At 39.5% G+C, this 22,286-nt stretch overlaps 3 protein-coding genes across 4 annotated transcripts in view; 2 read left to right on the top strand and 1 right to left on the bottom strand.

Moving 5' to 3' along the window:
• Positions 1-2,513, bottom strand: part of oxct1a (3-oxoacid CoA transferase 1a) — a 53,514-nt gene extending 51,001 nt beyond the window's left edge. Inside the window, exons 1-2 of the mRNA XM_046034933.1 lie at positions 2,038-2,513; positions 9-117 (exon numbers count right to left, since the gene is read on the bottom strand). Of these exons, the coding sequence (XP_045890889.1) occupies positions 9-117; positions 2,038-2,142 (214 nt within the window). The 5' untranslated portion in view covers positions 2,143-2,513. The remainder of the gene's footprint in view (positions 1-8; positions 118-2,037) is intronic.
• Positions 2,514-2,568: 55 nt separating this feature from the next.
• On the top strand, positions 2,569-6,858 carry rimoc1 (rab7a interacting mon1-ccz1 complex subunit 1). Of its 2 annotated transcripts, none has more exons than XM_046034935.1 (6): positions 2,569-2,704; positions 3,387-3,496; positions 4,174-4,320; positions 5,245-5,376; positions 5,549-5,663; positions 5,768-6,858. In XM_046034935.1, the coding sequence occupies exons 1-6, from the start codon at positions 2,611-2,613 to the stop codon at positions 6,001-6,003; spliced, it is 834 nt and encodes a 277-aa protein (XP_045890891.1). In that variant the 5' UTR covers positions 2,569-2,610; the 3' UTR covers positions 6,004-6,858. The 2 variants fall into 2 exon arrangements, with proteins under 2 accessions (XP_045890891.1, XP_045890892.1); XM_046034936.1 differs by lacking the exon at positions 2,569-2,704 and adding an exon at positions 2,902-3,088.
• Positions 6,859-7,935: 1,077 nt separating this feature from the next.
• Positions 7,936-12,498, top strand: fbxo4 (F-box protein 4). Its single transcript, XM_046036080.1, has 7 exons — positions 7,936-8,215; positions 8,822-9,096; positions 9,185-9,405; positions 10,573-10,648; positions 11,057-11,229; positions 11,345-11,568; positions 11,679-12,498. The coding sequence occupies exons 1-7, from the start codon at positions 8,051-8,053 to the stop codon at positions 11,760-11,762; spliced, it is 1,218 nt and encodes a 405-aa protein (XP_045892036.1). The 5' UTR covers positions 7,936-8,050; the 3' UTR covers positions 11,763-12,498.
• The last annotated feature ends 9,788 nt before the right edge of the window (positions 12,499-22,286 follow it).

The following is a 22,286-nucleotide window of genomic DNA, read 5'->3' as shown; positions in this document are numbered from 1 at the left end:
TGTCTTACCTCCCACTAGAATGGTAGCTCCATTTGGGATGTCTTTGACTGCCTCTGTAGGGTCCGAGTAGAACTGTGAACTCCTCTGGCTGGACGTAGAAAAGTAACAACCGCAGGTCTGTAGAAAGAAAAACAACAGGTCCCTAAGACTTAACGAAACATGTTCCTTTATTTATTTATATATTTTTTTTTTAAAGAGTTCCATAACAACAGAAACTCACTGTAAGCGGTTCTGAATAAATGCATCATCAGCATAACGCTTAAAAAATGTAAAAAGTTGGTAGTTTAAAAAATGGCCTGATGCCTGAGGACAGCTAATACGTTTGTACAGTTTTAATAGCTGATCCAGTTTATTTAGCAGAGGAAGGGAAAGATAAGCAAAACTGCTGAACAAATCCTACAACAAAAGCAGCAGAGGTTTAGAGCAGCCCACAGCCAAGAGCCTAAACCCAACAGAGTTAACTGAGGACTAAAATTTGAAATCCTCTCTGTAAATACTGATCAACTAAAATTGTACTTGTGGTGCTCAGACCAATTATCTTCAATTATTTCACAAGATATTTAGCTGTGTTTTACCACCAATAATTGGGACTGGAACCATGACTACTTCCCGAACCCCATTATGCTGACTATTGCAATCACATTGTAAATCTGTAATAATGACATTTGATATTATATTGTTGTGATTTCTGTTGGCTATTTAAATAGTGAACTATTAGAGATCAGACAGATGAGAAAACTCCACATCACTTTGCATTGTGATGTCCCTCCTTGTTCATCACTTTTCTTTGTCTACTTAAAATGAGCATATACGCCTTGTTATGCAATATTGCTTACTTGAAACATTGAAATGAAACATTTCCTGTCAATATCTGTTCTGTATGACTTGCAAAAAGAAAGGCATCAAACTATGAACAATTAATGAAAAGCCAGTTGCCAGACAGATACTAAATAAACTTACTGAATGATATATTTCTGTGCGACCCTCTTTTTCTTTATATGGATACATGTATCTAGGATAACGCACGAGTCGTTTAGAGCGCAGCCCTACAAATGAAAAGCCAGTTTACCGTCATCCAGATGGTTTAAAACCAGTCTAAAGGTTCAACTTACTATATTGCAGTAACATCTAGAGGTTACCAAGGCCAATTTTGACCATAAACACATTATGATGTTCAATGGGAAGCTCCTTTTGTTCCTCCATAGATAACACATAACATCTCTGTCTTCACTAATCAAAACTTTGATACATGGTTTGCTTCCATTACTGTCAACATTGTTTGTTCATTGATCATATTGTACAATATTTCAGAGGCTGCTGCTCAGATTTTAAAACATTTATGCATTTTGCTACTCCACCAAGAATCCTTCTTAATATTATATTAAGAATTTCCTACATTTGTATCCCTCAATAGTTCTCATCTCAGACACCACATTGCTTTCTGAAATCAAATTACTCATATGCATGATAACCTTGTACAATGTCAAGACTATGGGCACTGCCAAAAATAAACACGATGGAAATATTGCAAAGACGTTCTGTGTAAAAGGTATGCTGGTAGGGTTGGATTATTATACAAGCACCTCATTTCGCCTACAACACTGGACATATAAACTATCCTGCACGTCAAGCTGCGGGTTTGACTATTGTTATGATTTTTAGATCAATGACCCGTGAAATGGCACGAGCTCAAATTATCAAATGCTTTACTGAAAGTTATCATCAGTTTGCAATCTGGTTACGAAGTGTTCTGACGAAATTATTGAGTAGCGTCATCAAGCACCTTGCGGTCAGTCCACGATATCACTGACAACTAAACTGAACAAAAATAATATGTGAAGATTTGGTAAATTACCAAACCATAGCTCACTTCCATCCGAAATAATGTAAGACAAGTGGAATAACGTTACAATATTCATAATATTTTTGCATTTTAATCTTACCCAGCCATTTTCAAACATTTCATTTCAACCTAACGTTACTTATAAATTAACTTATTATTTCTACAATGATCTTAATTACCGTTTAAATACCGACCTTGCTCAAGTGGAGATAAGCGAAGTTTAATTTGGTTCTGCATGGACCTGAGGGATTTTTGAAGAATAAATTCTGCGCTCTGCACAAAGCTTTGAGGGCCGCCATGTTTTGAAGCTAATACCGGGGTATGAGACAAGCCGAGGAGCAGAGTGAAAGCTCCAGCCAGTGAAGGACACATGAGATGATGCAGGCTGCAACGTCGCAATATGTTGCTACTAGCACTGCTAGCTCAGAGACCCAAAAGTCAGCGCGAAGATGACATTGGCTGGTTTCTGAATGGGCTGGACCAGCGGGCTGGCAAACAGGAGGCTTGGCAAGCTCATTTAAATATAACCCTTTCACCACCACTAAATTACGCTACCACGTCAAGATGCTTTGATGTTAACGGTATTTCAGATCTCAAGGGTGAAATAAGTAGCATAATGCAGTATGTAATGACGATGAATAAACGGTACGCTTTGTTTTTTTTTTTTAGAGCTGCCCGAGGCCCGTGCACACAAGAAAACAGAAATTAACGGCATATCGAAAGAGCACGTGAGTAATCCCTTGCTCACGTGACCAATACTTTTAGTCATGGCCGACGAATACAGGCGACAAGGTTTCGAGTTGGAGAGAAGGATATTTGAGTTAGACATCAAGTGTTCTAGTCTCAGAGCTGAAAAGCAAGGTATCGATAAGACGTTATTATTTTTGTCGCCTTGTGGCCATTCTCGGCACCTTGTATGCGTGGCTAATATGCTTGATCAGTTTATGAGCCAACCAGCAAGCTAGCTACCGTTATCTAACATAGCTTGGAACCATAACAACAGCTGTTGTCTGATGAAATGTTGCATGTTGACAAATAATACTTGCCCTACCTTTAACTTACATGCGGTATAATGTTAACTTAGTAACGGTATGGGGATGTTTACACACTGACCGATCATTGCTTTTGAATGATCTGGGTTTTGACGGCTAGCGTAAGCTAACGTTAACTGTTAGCTAAAATGCATTATTGTTTACGAACGTCTAAGTGGACGTTAGCTGACTATGAAGCATGATGCCGCCTCTGGTATTAAACGTTAATACTAAATAAACCAGAGTTGAGAGTAAATTGTCGAACTAACGTTGCCATTATTCTGTGTTGAAGTGTATTATTCTGTGTTGTAGTAACGTTACACATTTCTTGCAATGATAGTAACTTAACGTTAAAACTTGCTGTGCTATGTTACCGTTAGACGAATTATTTTGCCTTAACTTTGTGTGTGCCAATCATCAACAGTAGTACTATAAATGTGTAACGTTGGTGATCATTTGTCTTGAGTTTCGGTCTGTTATTGCTAATGTGTTAACACATCGTTCTTCCATAGATGACGACTATTTACAGAATGCGTCTGCCATACTAGACAAGTTGAAAAGCTATTACAGACAAGGAGGGGAGAGTAGCAACCTTTCTAAGGTGCTCCAGGATTACACACAGGTACGTCGTTACATCGAACTCAATTAAATGTCTAGAGCCGCAGTTAATGATTATTTTCATTAGTGATTAGTATCTGACTCTTTTTTCAATTAACCGTTTAGTTTATAAAACACCAGATAAAGTGAAGTATCCCCATGTCAGTTTCGCTGTGCAAAACACAAAGGTATTCAATCATGTTTAATAATTATGTGAAACAGGGGAAAGCATCCCTTAAATTTGAGACTGCTGAACCACCAAATGCTTGGTAGTTTTGCTCGATAATTGACGCAAGCAGTTAATCGGTTACCAACATTTTCGTATTATGACTATAAACCTCAAACCTGCAGAGGCCCTTCAGTTTAGCATTTTACTTGAATATCATATATTCTATACGTTTACCAATAGGGGTAATATTTACTTTGTGGAAGCCATCATTATAGCTTTAAGAATGTAGGAGTGAAAATGAATGCTCAAGCTGCAAAACAAGTTACTTGACTTGGTACCAAGTCTTAAGGGATGCTTAGGCTGAGGAAAATTAAGACCAAGGGTGTGCTAGAGTCAGTGGTTGGTTGTTGATCGTTAATGACTTTAGTTAAGGGGGGCTTGGTAATGTGAAGTGGTCTAAACTCTGACTAAAGTTAGTAAGGACTTTGTACTCAATGTTAGTTATGGGTATATATTTGTTTTTCATTATCTAGGTGATTCTAGACATCACTTTTTATGAAGAGAATAAACTGGTGGACCAGGAGTTCCCTGAGGACTGTTCACCATTTAAAATCCAGCAGCTGCTGCAGGACTTGACCGAGCCAGAAGTTTTGGCAGGGAGGCTAGCACCAGCACAAGAAGTATGTATATGTGTATCTCAAAACAGTTTTGAGTGGCAGTGTGATTGTTTCTCATTGCACTCACTTATGTGACCAACCGTGCTTGGCATGAAATCAATGAGGAAGAACATCATTAACTGTGCAATGTATAGTTCAATATCTGAGGGGAAAACAAATATGTAAGAACTTGATTATCAAGTATTCCCAATAAGAGGACTATTCCATTTTAATTTTGTCTTTTGGTTTATGGCTCTAAAACAAACATCTAAACATTTACTTTCATGGCATTGTGTGCAGTGTTTCCCACATATAGACTTGGGCAAGCCGCCCAGGTATACTAACAGCCGCCAAAGTATATTTGGCATCCCATTTTAGCATTTTGCAGAGAAATACAGAGAGATGTTATCTGATATTACATTACAAGATGCAAACACGGTGGATATTTTACAAGCACAGACCAGGTAAAGCAACAGTGACAAAAGTGCAGATGTCATTTGGCACCATGTTCGTTTCGAAAGGCTACGTCATCAACAAGCCTCCTCCACATGCAGCGCAATTGCTGCTGTAAAAACGAATTTGCGGGTGGAAAAATCAAGTTATGTGTCTTTTCTACGACTTTATAAAACATACTGCTGATGAAAAAAAGTCAGCACAGCAGACATACAGGGAGAGAGAAAGAGACAGGGCAAAGCCATTATGTTTGCAGTAAGAGACCAAGGCTGTAGGTGTGAGTGTGAGGAAAAGAGAACTGAAAGGAAAACCAAGGTGAGGAGGTTCAAGTAGTGAGTAAACACTAAAATAAAGTGGATAATGAAGTAGAATTAAATGTGTGAAATAGATAACCTACTAGAAATAGAAATATACCCTGCTGCTCCTGCCCCAGCACAGTCATTCTGTGGGAAACACTGGTGTGACAGCACTATCATGTATTTTGGTCTGTGGTAGGTGCAGTCTGTGCTGGGCCTAGAGCTGTTAGAATGCCTCTATTGGAGACGTGGAGCTCTGCTGTACATGTACTGCCACACCCTTCATCAACGAAAACAGTGGATCAAGAAAAACAAGGACACATTCCTTAAGGTACCACACTGTGGAAAGATCTGAATAGTAGTTCAGTAAACTGTAGATTCAGTAAATTGTATTTGTGAAAAGAGATGTAGGCTTGATGATTCTGCCAAACAAATTTAATTTGTTTTGCTGGTAGTTTAATTAGGCCTAATGCTCATCTGACTGATAATATTTTTTAATCCAGTGTATTCAGGAAGGGGTGCGCTACCTGATGCGGATGCTGCAGGTGAGAAACTCTGTGAAGCTCAACGATGGGGTAGTGCTCCATGATACTGCTACAGCAAGTTTCCTATCTGAAGGTAAATACATCATTAGTTATCTCTGAATAACAAAAACTCTTGTGCTGCTTCAGTCCAGTTGGACCATTTGATCATACTCACTACCTGCTTATCTTTTTGGCCAGGCATTTTCTCAGACACACACCTGTTGACAATGATGTACATCGGAGAAATGTGTTTCTGGGCAGTCAAGTATGAGGACTGCAGCGCTGACACAATGGATCGCAAAGAAGATCGCCTCCAGTTTCGGGACATTGGCACACAGATCCTCAACAAATATGTGCTTGCCTGTGAGGGCCCTCTGCAGGGCCAGGGCTGGAACACGGAGAATGCCAAGGAAATCCTTAGTATTTTACAGTGAACACGAGCTGCCCCTGTGTTGAAGTTGCCCTCAGGCACAGATCTAAGTTCAGCATTCAAGTGTCTGTCAACCCCAAATAAAAATGGAAGCCATCAGGTGGGCTGTAATGTTGTGGAATGTTAAGGGGAGGCATGGGGAGAAGGTAAATGTGAAGAAAGGAGTCTTTGGATCAATGTCTATAGGCAACCTCATCCCATGCCAAACGGCCCTGGCCAAAGCTGGTGAATGAGAGGTTAGAAAGTATAAGACAGATGGTGTAAAACCGGCAGGGGCTGCAGAGAGGAGGCTGTTGAATAATTTTTTTGCCCTGTCCTGCTGAAAATGCAGTTATCATCCTGATTCCAGCCTCTTGACAGGGCTCTTATTTTTGCTCTGAGAATGTGTTATAATAACATTAATATGAATATAAAAAGGTTATTAATAAAATTGACCTTTTTTTCTTCATTTTTTAAGATTGTTACAAGTTTGAAGATAATCCAGCTGGAAATAAGACATTGCACAGTAACATTTTATTTATTTTGTTGCCATTTTGTTATGCTTTTAATATATTATAATTGCATATACATTATATATGTATGTATGTGTGTATACAATATACACACTAAAGGCAAAGAAATGTGTTCAAAAACTGTTTGACAATGATGTATTCATGACCATTTGAAGTATGTTCAGATTTGTTCATACCAGCTTTGTAATGCGCCACTTGTATTCCCATTCATTGCAAGTAAAATTTTTCTGCCACTTGAATAATCTTGATAGTATAACTATTAATAGAGAATCTGTGTTGTTTAGACGAAAATCATTTTCTTTTTTTATGTCCTCGTTGACAATAAACACGCGCATTGTTTTACAGTTTTTTCTGAATGCTTAAATACAGTCATTCTTGAAGTGCTATTTCTGAAACTGTTAACACTAGTAGCCAAATCAAGTGTGCCAACCTGAGTGCATGTTCTCTGCTTTACACTCAGTTTGTAATTTTATAACACTTTTTGCAAAGCTTTAAACACAACTCACTACTTTACAGTCAATTGGCATTTCACACTTTTGAGTTTTATTTCACATACCAATCAGAGCTTGAGCACTACACCTAAATAGGCCACAGTTAAACATTTAGTTTGGCCAACAATGGAGGCTTTAAAGGGGTGAGAGTTACAGGAGGAAGAGGAGGACATGGACAAGGGAGGTGAAGGAGTACGAGGAGGAGGAGGGAGTCAGGAACGTAACAGATGAAATCAGAACTACTGTGGTTGACCATGTTGTGAACCATGGGAAGAGTTTGAGAGAGGCTGGGCAACGGGTTCCACCAAATCTGAGCCGCTATACTGTTGCAGGTGTCATCTGGTTTTTTGATATGAGAATCCGTAAGTAACTAAGTGCTGTAATAACGAGGATCTGTCACTGCTGTAAATCCAATCAAATTCTTTTAATAACCTCTCCCACTCTTCTGGTGTTAGTGTTTGATTGTTCACACCAGAGCCAGAGATTCACATTGTAAATATGGTCATTGCAAATAATCATACTGAGAACTACAGGACAACAAACTGTCAGACAATATTCCAAAACATCAACAGAGTGAGTCTCTGCATTGGGTGAAGCCGCTGTACGGCATCCCTTTCAAATTAAAATCAATTCATGTAAAACAAGTGAGGAACACATGTTTATGTGAATTTTACTGCACTACATGCATGACAAAACTGTATTGCAAACTGCTCTGCCCTAAAGAAAAACACAAAAGCCACAAGTGTTTTTCATGTAAACTATCAATGGATAGTTGCTGCTTCATGTGCTTATTTTTTTTTTTAAAGAGTTTAGCAAGAATTGTATGATTTTGTAAGAGATTTATAATGTTTTTTGTTTTTTGTGTGGTGTAGGGTAGGTTGGTGTAAGGTCGGCTGCACATGATCGTGGAACTACATTACCCACAATGCGGCACTCTCGCCAGCAACAAGGAAGTGTGACAAGAGTTAGGGAAACGTCAACTTTGCTATCATCTCCATATTACTCTTTGTTAGTAGCTATTCATATGTGACCACTCAAATTTGAAGCGATGGCAGGAAAGATCCAGCAGCTCACCGAGTCAGTAGTGATCCGCAGTCTCAGGCGGTTCAGAGACAGATATTTTCCAAATAGTGGTAAAGTTGTCAGAGATGACTTGACGCTTGGTGTGGACACGGGAGGACAACCGCAACCGAGCTTTTTGGATACCTTACCGGTGAGACAAATACGAATCATTAATGGGAATGTTTTTCATTTAGGCCTATTCAACTGTGCAAAAATGTAATTTCGGTAAAAGTCATTTAATTAGACTAATTAATGTCAGGACAATGTCAGATTGATGTCACATTTCATAAAGTGAAAAAAGCAAGTTAAATATTGCGGAAATAAGTACTTTACATGACCAACTTACTTCCTACTTCTACTCCACTACTTGTCAGAGGGAAATATAGTAGGCCTATTTTTCCCACTGTATTTGCATACACATCTTACACTCGTGCACTACATGGTTGGATTTGCAAAGTTTGTTTTCGATCACTTTCACTTTTGCGTGTTTGTATTAATAATAGATTTGCTAGTGTTAGTAGTTGTGTAGTTGAGTATCTTCTGTTTTTTGTTGATGATGTTTTATTGTTTATCTATTGCAGAGATAATTTTTTCAGACTAGGCAGTAAATTAGAACTGAAACTGGTGGGCACAGAATCAATAAAACACAACATCCAGCTTGTGGGGGGACCTGGAAGAATATGGTGTATCGCTTGTTAATGCACTTATGTATAGAAATACAAGCCATCATCATCATCATAGGGCTACCCTCCTTTAGGTGGACATGCAGTTCCTGATCATGACCTTTCTGTCTCCTGTGGATATCTGCTGCCTGGGAGCCACCAGTCGGTACTGGAGGGCCATGGTTAGAGATCCATTACTGTGGAGATACTTCCTGCTCAGGGACATGCCATACTGGCCTTCCATTGATCATGTGACCATGCCCCAACTGGAGTTGTTAGATGCACCATTAATCAATGAAGATGAGAGCTTGGACGATAGAGAAGAGGGGGAAGACAAGGGGATGGAATCCAAAATTGACTACATGTCAGAGTGGGTATCTTTTTCTTTTGTCCTTTATCCAGGTCAGTTGGTAACAGTTTGTTAGAAACATTTTTGACCGCCACTTTTCACTCAACAGATACCTGAAAGGCTGCCCATCCTGCAGACAGCAATGGCTTCCTTCGCGGCCGGCATATGAGGTTGTGACCTCGTTTTTTCAGTCTCTGGTCCCTTCATCTGAACCACGTTACGCCATGTTTGGCCCTGGCATGGAGCAGCTGGATGACTCTTTAGTCACAAGGCTCATGCATGCCCCAGATGTGCTTCCTGTGTCGGGTATTCCACACAGACAGATAATTGGTGAGATAACATTGATGCTGATAAGCTTCTCCTGGTCCTTTCTCATCATAATAACACGGTGACAACCACTTAATCAGTCCAGCCGAAAGGGGCTTTCACTGGAGAGTAGATTGCTGTATACCCAAACTATATTGCTGATGTAATATAAACTTTGCTTTTGTGACCATAACAGTGATATTTTGGAATTGACCTATTTCCTGTGAGAAAACTGGCTAATTAATGTCTTTTTGTTCAAATAAAGTCAGAAAAAAACAACAACATATGAATCCAAATTAACATGTATTTGTGAACCAGCTTTGAGCCTTGCCTCAGACAGCTTAGGGAAGAAGTCTTTAAGGTACAAGGCTGCCGACTCCTAGGGTTCTGACAAATTGTTTCTTAACGCCCAGTTTGATGTGCAGTAATGGCATCAGCACCTTCCAGGGGTCCACCAGTGGCTCCCACTTGAGATTGGTCCTCCCCACATAAAAGTCTGTTCGCTCTGTAGTAGTACGCCTTGGTGTCCCTGCTGTCCCAAAGGCAAAGATAGCAGGGAAACTTGGTAAAACCGTCTTGGAGACCCATCAGGAATGCCACCATTTTGAATTGTCCTACGACCTCTCTGCCGTACTCATCATACTGCAAGGCATCCAGCAAGGTCTTGATGCTGTTGTAATACTCTTTGAGGTGCACCAAGGGAATAGACGGGTACTTGTTACCATTATGGAGCAGCACAGCTTTGAGACAGGTGACAGATTGTCAGAGCTCTAGATAAGGAGTCCGCAACCTTCAAGTACCCCTAAGCTGTCTGAGGTGTATAAATATATGTAAAATTACATGTTAATATGGATTCATATGTTGTTGTTTTTCTCTCTTTATGTGAACAAAAAGACACAAATTCATCCGTTTTCTCATTAGAAATAGGTGCATTTCATCACTACCCTTGTCACAAAAGCAAAGTTTATGAGGAATAATAGCCATTTTCTGTACTTTCGAGGCAGAAGTAATTAGAAAATAACACCACCCAGGAACAAAAATTGTCTTACATTGTCTTATCTAACTTGTTGTAGGTTTATTTGTACACCACTAGGTGACAGCATTGGCCCACAATTGTTATCTCACTGGTTACTGTCAGCTAAGATACCCCAAGAATGTAACCAAACCAATGATGACCTTTTTTTCTTCCAGGTATTGGCTCAGGGATCAGTTACATGTTCAACAACCAACACAAATTTAATATCCTAACTCTGTACTCTGACAATAGGTAAGAACTTTGCACTCTGCGCTTTGATGAAGAGCTCCAAATTATAAGTCAATTAATCGATTAGTCAATCCAAATAATCGATTATTGGTTTCAATCATTTTTCAAGCAAAAATGTCAAACATTTGCTGGCTCCAGCTTCTTAAATGTGATGACTTGCTTGTATTTGAGTCTTTGGGTTTTGAACAGTTGGTTGGACAAAACGATTTGAAGACATTAGTTTGGGCTCAGTTTGGGATTGTGATGAGCATTTTTCACAATTGTTTGACACGTCGTAGCCAGATTAATTAGCAGTGAAAATAATCGTTAGTTGCAGCCCTACTTTACCAAGTTACCATAAGAGTTGCAAGTGTTTCTTTTTTTCCGTATGGGTGTGAAAACAGTCATTAAACCTTGTGTGTTTGTGTGCAGGAGTGAGAGGGAAAGAGCCAAAGTGAAGCAGCAGAACACCAGTAATAAACTTTTTACCTTTGAAGGAACAGATGACTCAGGCTACCCAATCTACAGCCCTGCTCCTCAGGTGCAGCAAGTGTGCCAGGTGGTGGATGGTTTCATCTATGTAGCCAATGCAGAGCCTGGGGGAGGTGAGATAAGAGGACACCTTCTGCTTATCTGCTCCCACCACTGCAAGTCACACACATTGGTTGTTGTCATATAAATGATCAGCACAGAGCATATGATAAGCCATGTCTTCAATAGGTGAGGGGGAGTCCGAAGGGGCTCAGATCCGGGCTGTGCTGAGCGCTCCCGGGCTTTCAAAATCCAGACCCCTGCTGGTCCTCTCCTGTGTCTCCAGAGAAGAACTGGGAGCAGTCAGGACAACAAGCCTGCCAACTATAACCAGCAGAAACAGAGCCAGGTTAACTCCCAGTGTTCACATGGCAAAGAGACTTGGCCTACCGCAACTGGTTAACCCCTGGATGGTAATTGTCTGATATTTAATCATCTGAAAGGCTTCCACTGCATTTCTATCCATATAGTGTCCATTTGAGGAGATGGATAACTTGAATTAGTGTTTCTCTCTCTTATTCAGGTGCAGGATACAGTAACAGAATCCCTGTCAGGTCTTCTGGATGGCATTTCCTGGTTGCTGAGATGTTCTGGAGTCAAACTCTAGGGTAGCTAGTTATCTAACTTTGGTTGCTAACAGATGGATTCAAACCACAGACGACACTGCTGCCTCATACAGACACGGGACACACTACGGCATTTCCTGAGTAATGCATACCATGTGAATGTCTCAGGATTGGAGCACTGCCTGTGGAATTTAATGAATTGGATGAGCAACAGAATTGATGGGTTTCTTACAATCATCTGGGAGAACTGAGAGAGACCCCGTTCTTATTTACAGAAGTAGCCACATAAAGGAGTTATAGCAGGACAGAAGGTTATACAAAGATCTGCGAGTTTCACAGTAACCCTACAAACTGGTTTTGTTGAACACTATATAGAGCAGCGCGGCAATAAATAGCTTTTTTCATTTCACAGATTTATACTTGGTAAGATAAGGTGAGCTGCTTACAAATCAGGCGGCCTGACCTTTGGTTTAAAATGCCTTCTGATCAGTGATTTACATTCATATAATGCAAAGATATGATTTTTAGAGCTAAAATATAATACAAGCAATTGAATATATTTACTATAAGTATTTTATGTTTATACAATTAAGAAATGTTTCCTTTTGATAAGTGATGAATACTTACTATACTCCTGTATGTGCTGCACAATTGCTTTCTTCTACAATTGCAGATTTTTCTTGAGGTGAATGAGTCACTTTTCCACTCTCTTACAACAATAACTCACTGTTAAATGTCTGTTAAATAACCAGTAAATTATATACATTGACAAAACTATTCTATGTATAGAAGTCATGTTTTCTGTTCTGCTCTTTTTTCGATCTTCGATGCACGTATTCACAAGTTTAAAACCTGTGGAAGGTATTTCCCTTATACTCAGTTAAGTAATCTCCCCCAGTCTTGCCCTGTGGTTCCTTTCCTCTGAGGTCAGCTCTGGCATGAAAAGTTGAATCCACATCTGTATTTCAGCAAGCATGGAGAAGATCCTGTTTTGGCCATCAGGGAGCGCTAGTAGTACCTGTGTGATTCAGTGCTTGGTTACTGAAAGCTCTGTCTTTCTAACTGCCTTTGATTTGATTTTATAGGAAAATCTTGGCAAACTAGGAAAATATAAAATTTTTGATCAGTGCATTTACTATAGAAAAAATAGTGCCCATTGTGCAGTCTGCACATGTAATTTGCATACTGTGTTCCTCCCTGAAGTACAACCATGCAAGCCAGGTACATTTTAAATGACTGACCAGCAAGTGAATGGCTTCCATGACCATGGAGATATGAAATGTGAGAAATAATGCAGATCCATGCCATGAAGTTTGTTTGTTTTTTTTAAGCATCCTGCTGTGGATAACTAACTAAATGAAGGTACAAAGCCACATGCAATTAGTAGTTTATTTCTGTTTACCATTTTTATAATTGCTTCTGTATTAATGTATATTGTCTGCTATGTAGCAGGAGGGAGTTACAAAACTCAGTTTCACTATATAACCTGTTATATTGTGACAAATAAATGTACCTACCTTCCTACCTACCTATATTCAGTGTCCCTGGCGGCAGCGTTCGTCATGCCCTAATGGCAGCATGTAAGGATGACAAGATAATGTGCTTCACGGATGCTCTTTTGTTCTAGTCCCCTAGGTAACCACAACTCTTTGGTAAAAGTATGTTCCCGCCAGTAGCCCCTCCATCAAACCTTAGTTTTAACAATCATTTTCATAGACATACAGATTTAGAATAAGACCATGATTGGTGCAATTTAGGTGCATTAAGCTGAGCTGAATACTGGTGAAGCAGAGATTGGTTCTTTTTTCCCCCCTGGTGAAATTTGAAGGGAAATGATAGAGGAGTCGTCTGCTGCGTGTGTGTATATGTGTGAGAGAGAGAGAGAGAGAGAGAGAGAGAGAGAGAGACAGAATCTGACTTTCTATCTCAGCACATCTCTGTAAACAGGATGTCTATCTCTGGTTCTCACAGTTACTTACCTTACATTGTATGTTTGTGTGCGTGTGTATGTGCACATGCATGCACAGATACTAACACAGACTGTCCAACGATGAAAGCAGACCATGTTCAAAAACAGTATATAAACCTATTTGGAATCTATTTTTAGGGCAGGTATGTAGGGAGTAACATTGCTTAATCCTTTGTTATTAGTCTGTGATCCTGGTGGAGCCAGTGGATGTATAGACCTACAGCTGAACAAGGACTGGCAGTGTCAGTGTGGATGAATATGTAAGATGGTTACATTCTGAATGAATGAGGAAGCAAATGAGCCGCAGTCTGCCTTTATGTGAATTCAGGCTAAAGAAAATAAACTGTTAATGAAGTTACTGTGGATTTGCGGCCAGGACGTGTTGGATCCATGGCTGAAACTTGCTTGGGTAGGATATTTTAAAGGTCTGTTTATTTAGACTGCAGACTGCACCATTAGCACACGCCCCTACTTAATAGCGGCTGGGGTTTGGTGGGGGATGTTCCCGAGCCATAATTTGGAAGGGTGAATGAGTACCAGACCTCCAGCTGCTTCTTGTCTTCCACAATTAAAAGGAGCCTCTGTGATATTATGTCACAAGGAAGAAACCCCTATTTACTGACCCAAGATGCCCAAGACAGTCTACAGACCTAAGCAGTCTGCAACATTGTGAGCATTACTGAAGCATACCATGCATGTTGGCTATGTGTAGAGAACAGAATTCAGTGTATTGAAAATACTGTCTATAAAAAGGGAAATGTCAGGGACATATAGAAAGGCTCTTCTTCTGTGCTTTGCAATTGCTCAGACTGAAAATTGTTACCTTATTATGAAATGGTAAAGTGGAAAAACAAATTCCCACCAAATTCCCTTATCATTATCAATTGTGTATGTTACACCCTGGAAAGTACGAAAGCTCTTCCAATTTAAAACATTTTTAACAATAACACATTTGGCCCAATGAGACAGGTCAATAATATGTTATACTGCAACATTCAAGTTTCCTGAGTATATCATAACATGACAATATATTGGATATAGATTGAAAATATTCTTTGTGCAGCAAAATGTTTACACGTGTTCCATTATTCCACAAATTTAAACCTGTATTACTAGAAATAAACAAAAACATGTGTAAAACATTGACATTTGTCTTCTCTCTTTACTAATAGGCTATACTCCCTGCTCTCTATTATCATGAGCAATGACTTCAGAAATGAACACAGGAAAAACACTAACAGTTAACTACACAAATAAACTTAGCAAAAGTCAACCACACACATTAGCAATGTCTCACCGTGTATGTGTGTCTCGTGAGCCAGGCCACATGCCCTTTTGGCAATGAGGAAATGAGTTAGCTTAGCTAGCTGCTTGGCTATATGCCATTTAACAGTCTAAAAGCCAAAATGAAGTTTTTATAATACAACACTTAGTATGTTTGCAGTTCAGCAAAAATATTACATATTTAAAAAAACATAAATACACATATCATACCTGGAAAGGGGATATATTAATAAGGACTCTTGGACAAGATGCCTCATTTCAATCAACTTTACTGAGAATGAGGTATCCGCAGCCAAAAGCTCCCCCTCCTGGTGTCTGTGGGCATGATAAATTGTCTGTTCTCCATGGATCAATTCTTTAGGTTAGTAAACAAAGGCTTTAAAGAGGTGGTATTTGGCTTTTTGGCTTTTTCCCTCTCCTTTATTGAGTTATATACCTTTTTTGAGCATGTAATAGGTTTGCAAAGTTAAAAAGCACAAAGTCCAGCCCAAAGGGAGTTCCCATCTCCCACAGAAAACACTGCTCTGAACTGCTTGAAAACAGCTCGTTTGTAGGGAAGCGGCTGGACTATAGGCAAATGTGACTCATATAACGCTCGCCCAGCGGCTAGTCCGACACTCCCTCAAAAACACCAATGGAAAAACACTGAGCTGCAGCACACACCTCTCCTCTCCCTTCCAAACACTAGCTACCCTCCAGGCAGTCAATGGGCATAAAGTTGTTATTATGATGTAGAGACAGAGCTCAGTTAAAACTTTATGGATGAAAAATACATTTGTTACAGATTAATAACTCACCACTTTGAAACTCTGTTCGGCAACATGTACAGCTGAAACAAAGTTGTGTATGGGCTTCTCATTGACCTGCCGTTCTCTGCTTCTGATTGGCTAGTAGTCCATAACAAGGAACTGTGCATGTGCAACTCCCAACAAAGATCATTTAGAGATAAGATGTATCACTTCACAGCTAAAACGAAGTATTCAACACAGGGTGAAAAGAGGAGCTGCAGCAATGAGCAGAATGAAAAAAAAAAGGTGTTTTTTAAAAGGGCATTATGGAGTTTCCAGCGGCCACTAGTGGTGCAGTTTTAAGATTGCTACCAGGTTTGTGGTTGTACGCGTGCTCGCTTGAACTCATGAGCGAGCATAATCCGAAACACAACCACTTTGCTCTGTTACTTCAACGTTCCTGTTTTAGAGGCAGATCAACACCGGTCTTTTCTGTCTTTATGACTTTTTTCATGGCCTATTCAGCTTATGTCAAAAATTAACTTCATAATAAAATCAGTCTATCACTAGTATTCAAAATATCAGAATCACCTCTGTGATTTAATCTTGGTGTAATGCCTACTGGTAGAGAGATGTGTGTGTGTGTGTGTGTGTGTGTGTGTGTGTGTGTGTGTGTGTGTGTGTGTTCAGCTCAGTTTATAGCGTTCTTTATACCGCCTGAGGCAATAGAAGAAAATTAATCACCAGTATTGCACAGCCAGCCTGTTTACTTACGTAATATGAAGAATGTTTTGGAAGAGGTATTTTCTATATATTCCTGGAGGTTTTCCCTGCTCAATAAAGCTTAAGTTGTCTTGTTGTTGGACACATGTAGTATCTTATTTTTTGCCAACTAATTAATTTAATCATTGCAAAATAAGTGGTTCTTTTAACTCAAATATGCAGATATTCAGACATTAAATCAAAACATGCTTTCTTTTGAGTACATATTCTTGAAAATGCTGTTTCTGTGCACCAACATAAAAATAGTTTGGGTGGACACACTAAAAGAAACACCTCTTAAACATAAATCTATAATTCTGCATTGACTACTTCCGTTGCCTTATAATAAGTTGTATCGTTGTATAGGCATGTATCAGCTCTTTCCAAGGCTGTCGTTTGTGGCAGTGTAGGATTGTGTATTGAATTGCACTCATGTCAGTTCATTTATCCATATCAAGCTGTATTGATCAAGCACCATTAATGTTTTGTTAGTGCAAAGGTATTACACAAAGAGTATACCCAACAACATGAATAAACATACAGATACAGACTACAAAGTAACTGCTATTATCTAATGAAGATTTGTGTCAATAATTGTTTGACTGAGTTGAAAAAGATGTGGCTGTAAACGCTGCTCACTGGGTAAAATACAGTAATCACAGCAATCTATTCTCTTTTTACATCACCCCACCCCCCCATTTTCCGATGTCCCTCTTCTTCACCTTTGTCCCATCCCACTCTTTTCACTCTATCCTCCTTTCATTAGAGTTAAGTCCCTGATTTGTATTCTTCGATAAAAGCCAAGATTAAAGTAGGCATTGAAAAAAAAACATCATTTGCATGATGCATTCAGTGATTAGGCTAACCGTACCTCTTAATTGTGTTGTTTTGCACATGGTGGGGCTCTCATGCTGACACATTCACTTCAATTTCCTCACCACATCACTGCATCTTTCTCACCTACCTCCTGCTGTCATATACATGGCAGGTTAGGGACCAGGGGCACAGTCATCCGTCCTTATATATTTGCTGCTGTTGTTGTTATTTCTGTGTGTTGAGTGTGTTTGTGTGTTCCCCCTGTAGCCTTCTAATCCAATAGTCAGCAGGGTGTTGATATAGTTGTGAATGGCCACGCTTGAGATGTGAAACCACACTAAATGCGTTACAGGTGACTTGAAGGGGATGACACAAAGGGCACTCTTTCATTATTGCAGAAAACCAATTATGGGAATATGGCTGAAGAAACTACGCCCAATTAGGCGGCTCAGAAACTGAAAACCAACAATCTTGTGGAGCAACCAATGAAATTTTTATTTTGTAGTTAATTCCCTCAATTCTGATGAAAATATAATGTTCTCAGGAAATACAAAAAAAGAAGTCTGGTGATGTGTTTTTCTTATTGTCAACAAATCCTATTAAAAAAATCCAAAAGAAAACAACATCAACAATGACTTGATCCTACTAACAAATATTGCCTGCAACTTCAAGCCTGATGCAGATTGTTCCTCTGCGCGACAGACCTCCATTGTTGTCAAAAACACATAAATGGGCCATGTCGTTAGACTGGGTGACATGTGCCTTCATTACATTTAACTTAGGCACTGTAGTTTCTTCTCTGAATTGGTCCTGCATACACCATCCCCCTGCTGTAAATACTCACGGCACACTGAATTTACCACTAAAATAATCCCCAACCAATACACTGTTTACTTCAGTTTGACTAATGTTTGCTAAAAGCCACAGTGCCCAGCCTTTTCGGGAAATGATTTAGCCTTTTTGAAAACACAAAACTACATACAGATTTATATCCTCAGTAGAAACCCATGGGCTTGGGGCTGAGACCCACAGACATGCTGGGGAAGTTGGAAAGTACTTAAGAGACAGACTAATGCATTGTTGGCTCTGTTCTTTTCGTAGTCAAAAAATATAGAATATCGCCAGCCTTCTCCTTTACAGCAGGACAGGGCAGAGTTAACTACAAAAGCACTTGCTCTGGGGTCACCTAAAATGAAACCACTGCACATGTGCATTTTAATGGTTAGTGGGCACAAGCTGAATCAGTTCATGCTTAAAAGCCCCAATGACTGGGAATACCTCCTATTATGACAGATAACAGCTACTCTCCCTCTAGTTCCAGGCCTCCAGTGCAGGCACAGTGGCATCAGTCTGTGGGCCAGATGCATTGTTCTGTTGTCACATTCAATACAAAAGTCCACATGATCACTCAGAGCACACAATCACAGGAATGAGTATTCCATAACAAAGGAACTAATTCAATGGACGCCCCCCACTCTCCTCCAATCAGAGTTCTCTGTTCCATAACTGACCACTACATGGACATGTTAAGGGGTCATTTATTGTTTGCCAGGGTTTTTTGCCTTTTTGGTAATTAATGTCCCAAGTGAAATGCCAGCAAAGTAACCCTAATGTTGCTTGAATTGACCTTTTATTTAAACATGGAATAAGGGGAAGAAAGCCATTCTGCATTTTGAAAGATTGCATGCAAAATAACATTTTCCTCCATGCAACAAGTTGTAATTTTCAATATTTGTGTTAGATGAGAGCAGTCTTGGTGTCTCATTGAATGTTTTATGGACACTCCAACCGCCAACCGGAGGACTTGGAAAAGCCAAGTCATAACTTGTGGACGTTGTAAACGAGCGGGGGACAGGGATATAAAAATACAAGGATGGCTCTGCTCAATACAGACAGGCCAATTCCATTTCTTTCCCTCGGCATCACAAATTATGTCAACAGTGCCAGAGAGAAAAAAGGCAAGTACTGGATCAAGAAAATACAGGCCCCCCAGGCCCCGTCTGTGTCTCTGTTAGTGTGTTTGTCTGTCTGTCTGTCTGTCGCTGTTTCTAGTCACAGCTGACATACACTGACATATGGTCTAAACCTCATAATGTCTATGTGTACATCACAGTATTGAATGTAAAGGGAGGTAATAGCAGGATGCATTTCATGAATTTTTACTTCTGTTGCTGCAGGTTTAATACTGCAATAATAATTATAATAATAGTTATTTGTGGATGGATGTTTGCGTTGGGATGATCATCGATTGGAAGTCAGATCCTGAAAGAAAAGCAAACACAAGGTCCAAGCAGACAAATACATACATGCAGTTTGTGCGCAGAAAAAAAAGAAGAAGCTGCAAGCCAGCAGCAACAGCTGGGTGTGTTTTTCTCTCACGTGTCGGGACAGGCTGTCTGTACTGTACTGATGTGCTCTCTAGGTCGGGGTTTTATATCCATTGACAGCTGAAATTCTGGGCGAGCCTCTCATGGCGTCACTTCTCCAATGGCCCCTCCACGTGAGCCCACACAGACTATAGTTTTCAGACAGACACAGTCATTTATAACATTTTGAAGTTCTCAATATTGGAGACGGGGGAGGGTTGCAGTCCCTCCAGATGACCAGAGTAAAACACAGTGGATATATTGTTGCCTTTTTAAAAATTCACTGATACCTAAATAAAATCTTAAAATCTTAACCATTTTTGTCCAAGTGCATATGCCTATAGCTTTGTTATTCAAGTAGTACACCGTAAAACACTACAGACCCATTTAGTTATGTCAGCTTAATTCTTTTTAACTCAAATAGCTCTGACAAGTTTTGGATGATAAAATGTGTTTTATAATAAACTATAAATATAGGTATATATTGCTTTGAAGCTCAATTCTGAGGCTGTTCTGTAAATAGTTTTCTAATAAATATAGCAAATTCTGATTAACCCATACCAATTTCAGCCTTAAATAACTTCCAGTTAGTCCCGCCAATTCCAGGTTAAGCCCCACCCACTACGAGTACAGATACAGAAAATTTAATTTGTTGAACAGATACAGATACAAATAGTAGTGTACCTGCTCATCCCTACTAATTATACACTGCAGATAAGTCATAAATTGAAATTCCAACCAAAATATAGACACTTGTGGTTAACAAAACTAGTGCTGCCAGTGGAAAGAGTTCCTGACAACGGCCTTAACACCCTTTCAGAAAGTTAATATGTGCCGCAATTGCCATCTAGTGTTGTAATACTTAAGAACATACTTGATCTCAAGACCAGTCTTAAGACAACTTTTTGATGGTCTTGGTCTCGTCTCGGACTCGACTGCATTTGTACTTGGTCTTGTCTTGGTCTCAGACATTGAGGACTCTGGATTTTATTTCAAGACCATAACTTTGGGAATATCAATAAATTGCTTTTGCATTGTCCAATTTATTTGTTAACATCCTGACTTAGATTGGATGAAAAACATATTGCTTCAAATGCAACCAATAACTCTAATTAAAAATGTGTTGTTCCTGCTTACGTTGATTTTAGCTCTTAGCGTTTGTATGTGGGTGTTTTAATGGGAATGTGGATCTTTCAGATCAATTTGGGAAGTACACATTTTATTGTGTGTCCTGTAATGTGGGGAAATGGTCTTCCCTCGGTCTTGGTCTCGGCTTGGTTTTAGCCCTCTCGGCCTCAATAAACTCTGGTCTTGGTCTGACTTGGTTTGGGCGGTCTTGACTACAACACTATTGCCAACTATTTTGAACTTTGACTGCGGTGTGCACAGGAGCTCACTAAGTGATGCGTTGCTCGAGGCACCAACACACTGTTAAACTAACTTGGAAATGACTTATGTCAGTGTAATATAGATAGTTGTTTTAACTCACGGTATCAAGTTCAAACAATAAATGATCATTACTTAAACAAATTGTATAAGGTAACATCATCAGTTCAGTTCAGTTCAGTTCATTTATTATTATCCCAAGTGGGAAACTTGACTTGCAGTCAGGGCACATGATAAAACATAAAAAAATAAGAATAAACACCACAAATACACAAAAGATGCACACACAATAGGCCGACATTAAAAACATAAAACAATCTCTAAATATGTTGTTACCTGAGACGATTTAACAGGGTTATTGCACTTGAATCGTGGCACTCTAAATCTACAACCTGAGGGAAGAGTTACAAACTCAGAATGAAGTCTAATATAGACCTGGACTTACAGAGAACCTGCTGGTCAAAGATAGCAGTCAGGGGAGTCTGTGAGACACCTATAACCTTACCAGCCACCTTGACAATGTTGTTTAGGTGGTTTTTGTCCCTAATGTTCAGGTTTCCATACCATGCAATCATAGAAAAAGTAAGAACAGATTCAATAAAAGACTTATAAAACAAACACATAGCCTAATTGTCTTATCAACATCGAAAACATTTAACTTTCTGAGGAAATACAAACGTTGTTGACCCTTCTCACAAATTGCATCAGAATTAGTATAAAATTTCAGATCACTATCAATGATTGTTCCTGAAACTTGATACTAATTTTGATGCAATTTGTAAGAAGGGTTAGCAACGTTTGTATCATGAATTCAAACAAAGCTTTTCTTAAAGTTGTGTTTACTCACATTTCTGAACCACCTTGATAATTTTTACAGTGTGGTGTGCCTCTGTGGGAGTAGAGTGTGCGGCGGTGCCAATCCAGCGGCATACTGCAGTCTTTGGGAAAAGAGTGAGTGCGTTTCTCAAGTAACACCCATCCAAGCCTCTCACTGTCAAGTATATTAACAGTTACGCACAGCAGATCAGCTGGTAAAGTTTTGTGCAACAAGCACCAGACTGTTGCAAAATAATCACAGAAACGTCCATGCTTATGTGCACATAAAACCCAGTTAATTATTCTACGACGTTTGTAAATCAGTGTACACGTGTTGTAGACAGACACTCTGAAAACAGTTATCACACTTCTATGAACTTCTCTCGCCATTGACCATCTGATCACGCCTGTCTTCCCATCCATAACACCGGGTAACCA

The sequence above is a fragment of the Micropterus dolomieu genome, linkage group LG21, assembly GCF_021292245.1.
Source record: "Micropterus dolomieu isolate WLL.071019.BEF.003 ecotype Adirondacks linkage group LG21, ASM2129224v1, whole genome shotgun sequence".
Taxonomy (NCBI): domain Eukaryota; kingdom Metazoa; phylum Chordata; class Actinopteri; order Centrarchiformes; family Centrarchidae; genus Micropterus; species Micropterus dolomieu.
The sequence above is the reverse complement of the archived record's forward strand: the minus strand, read 5'-3'. Positions and strand labels throughout refer to the sequence as shown.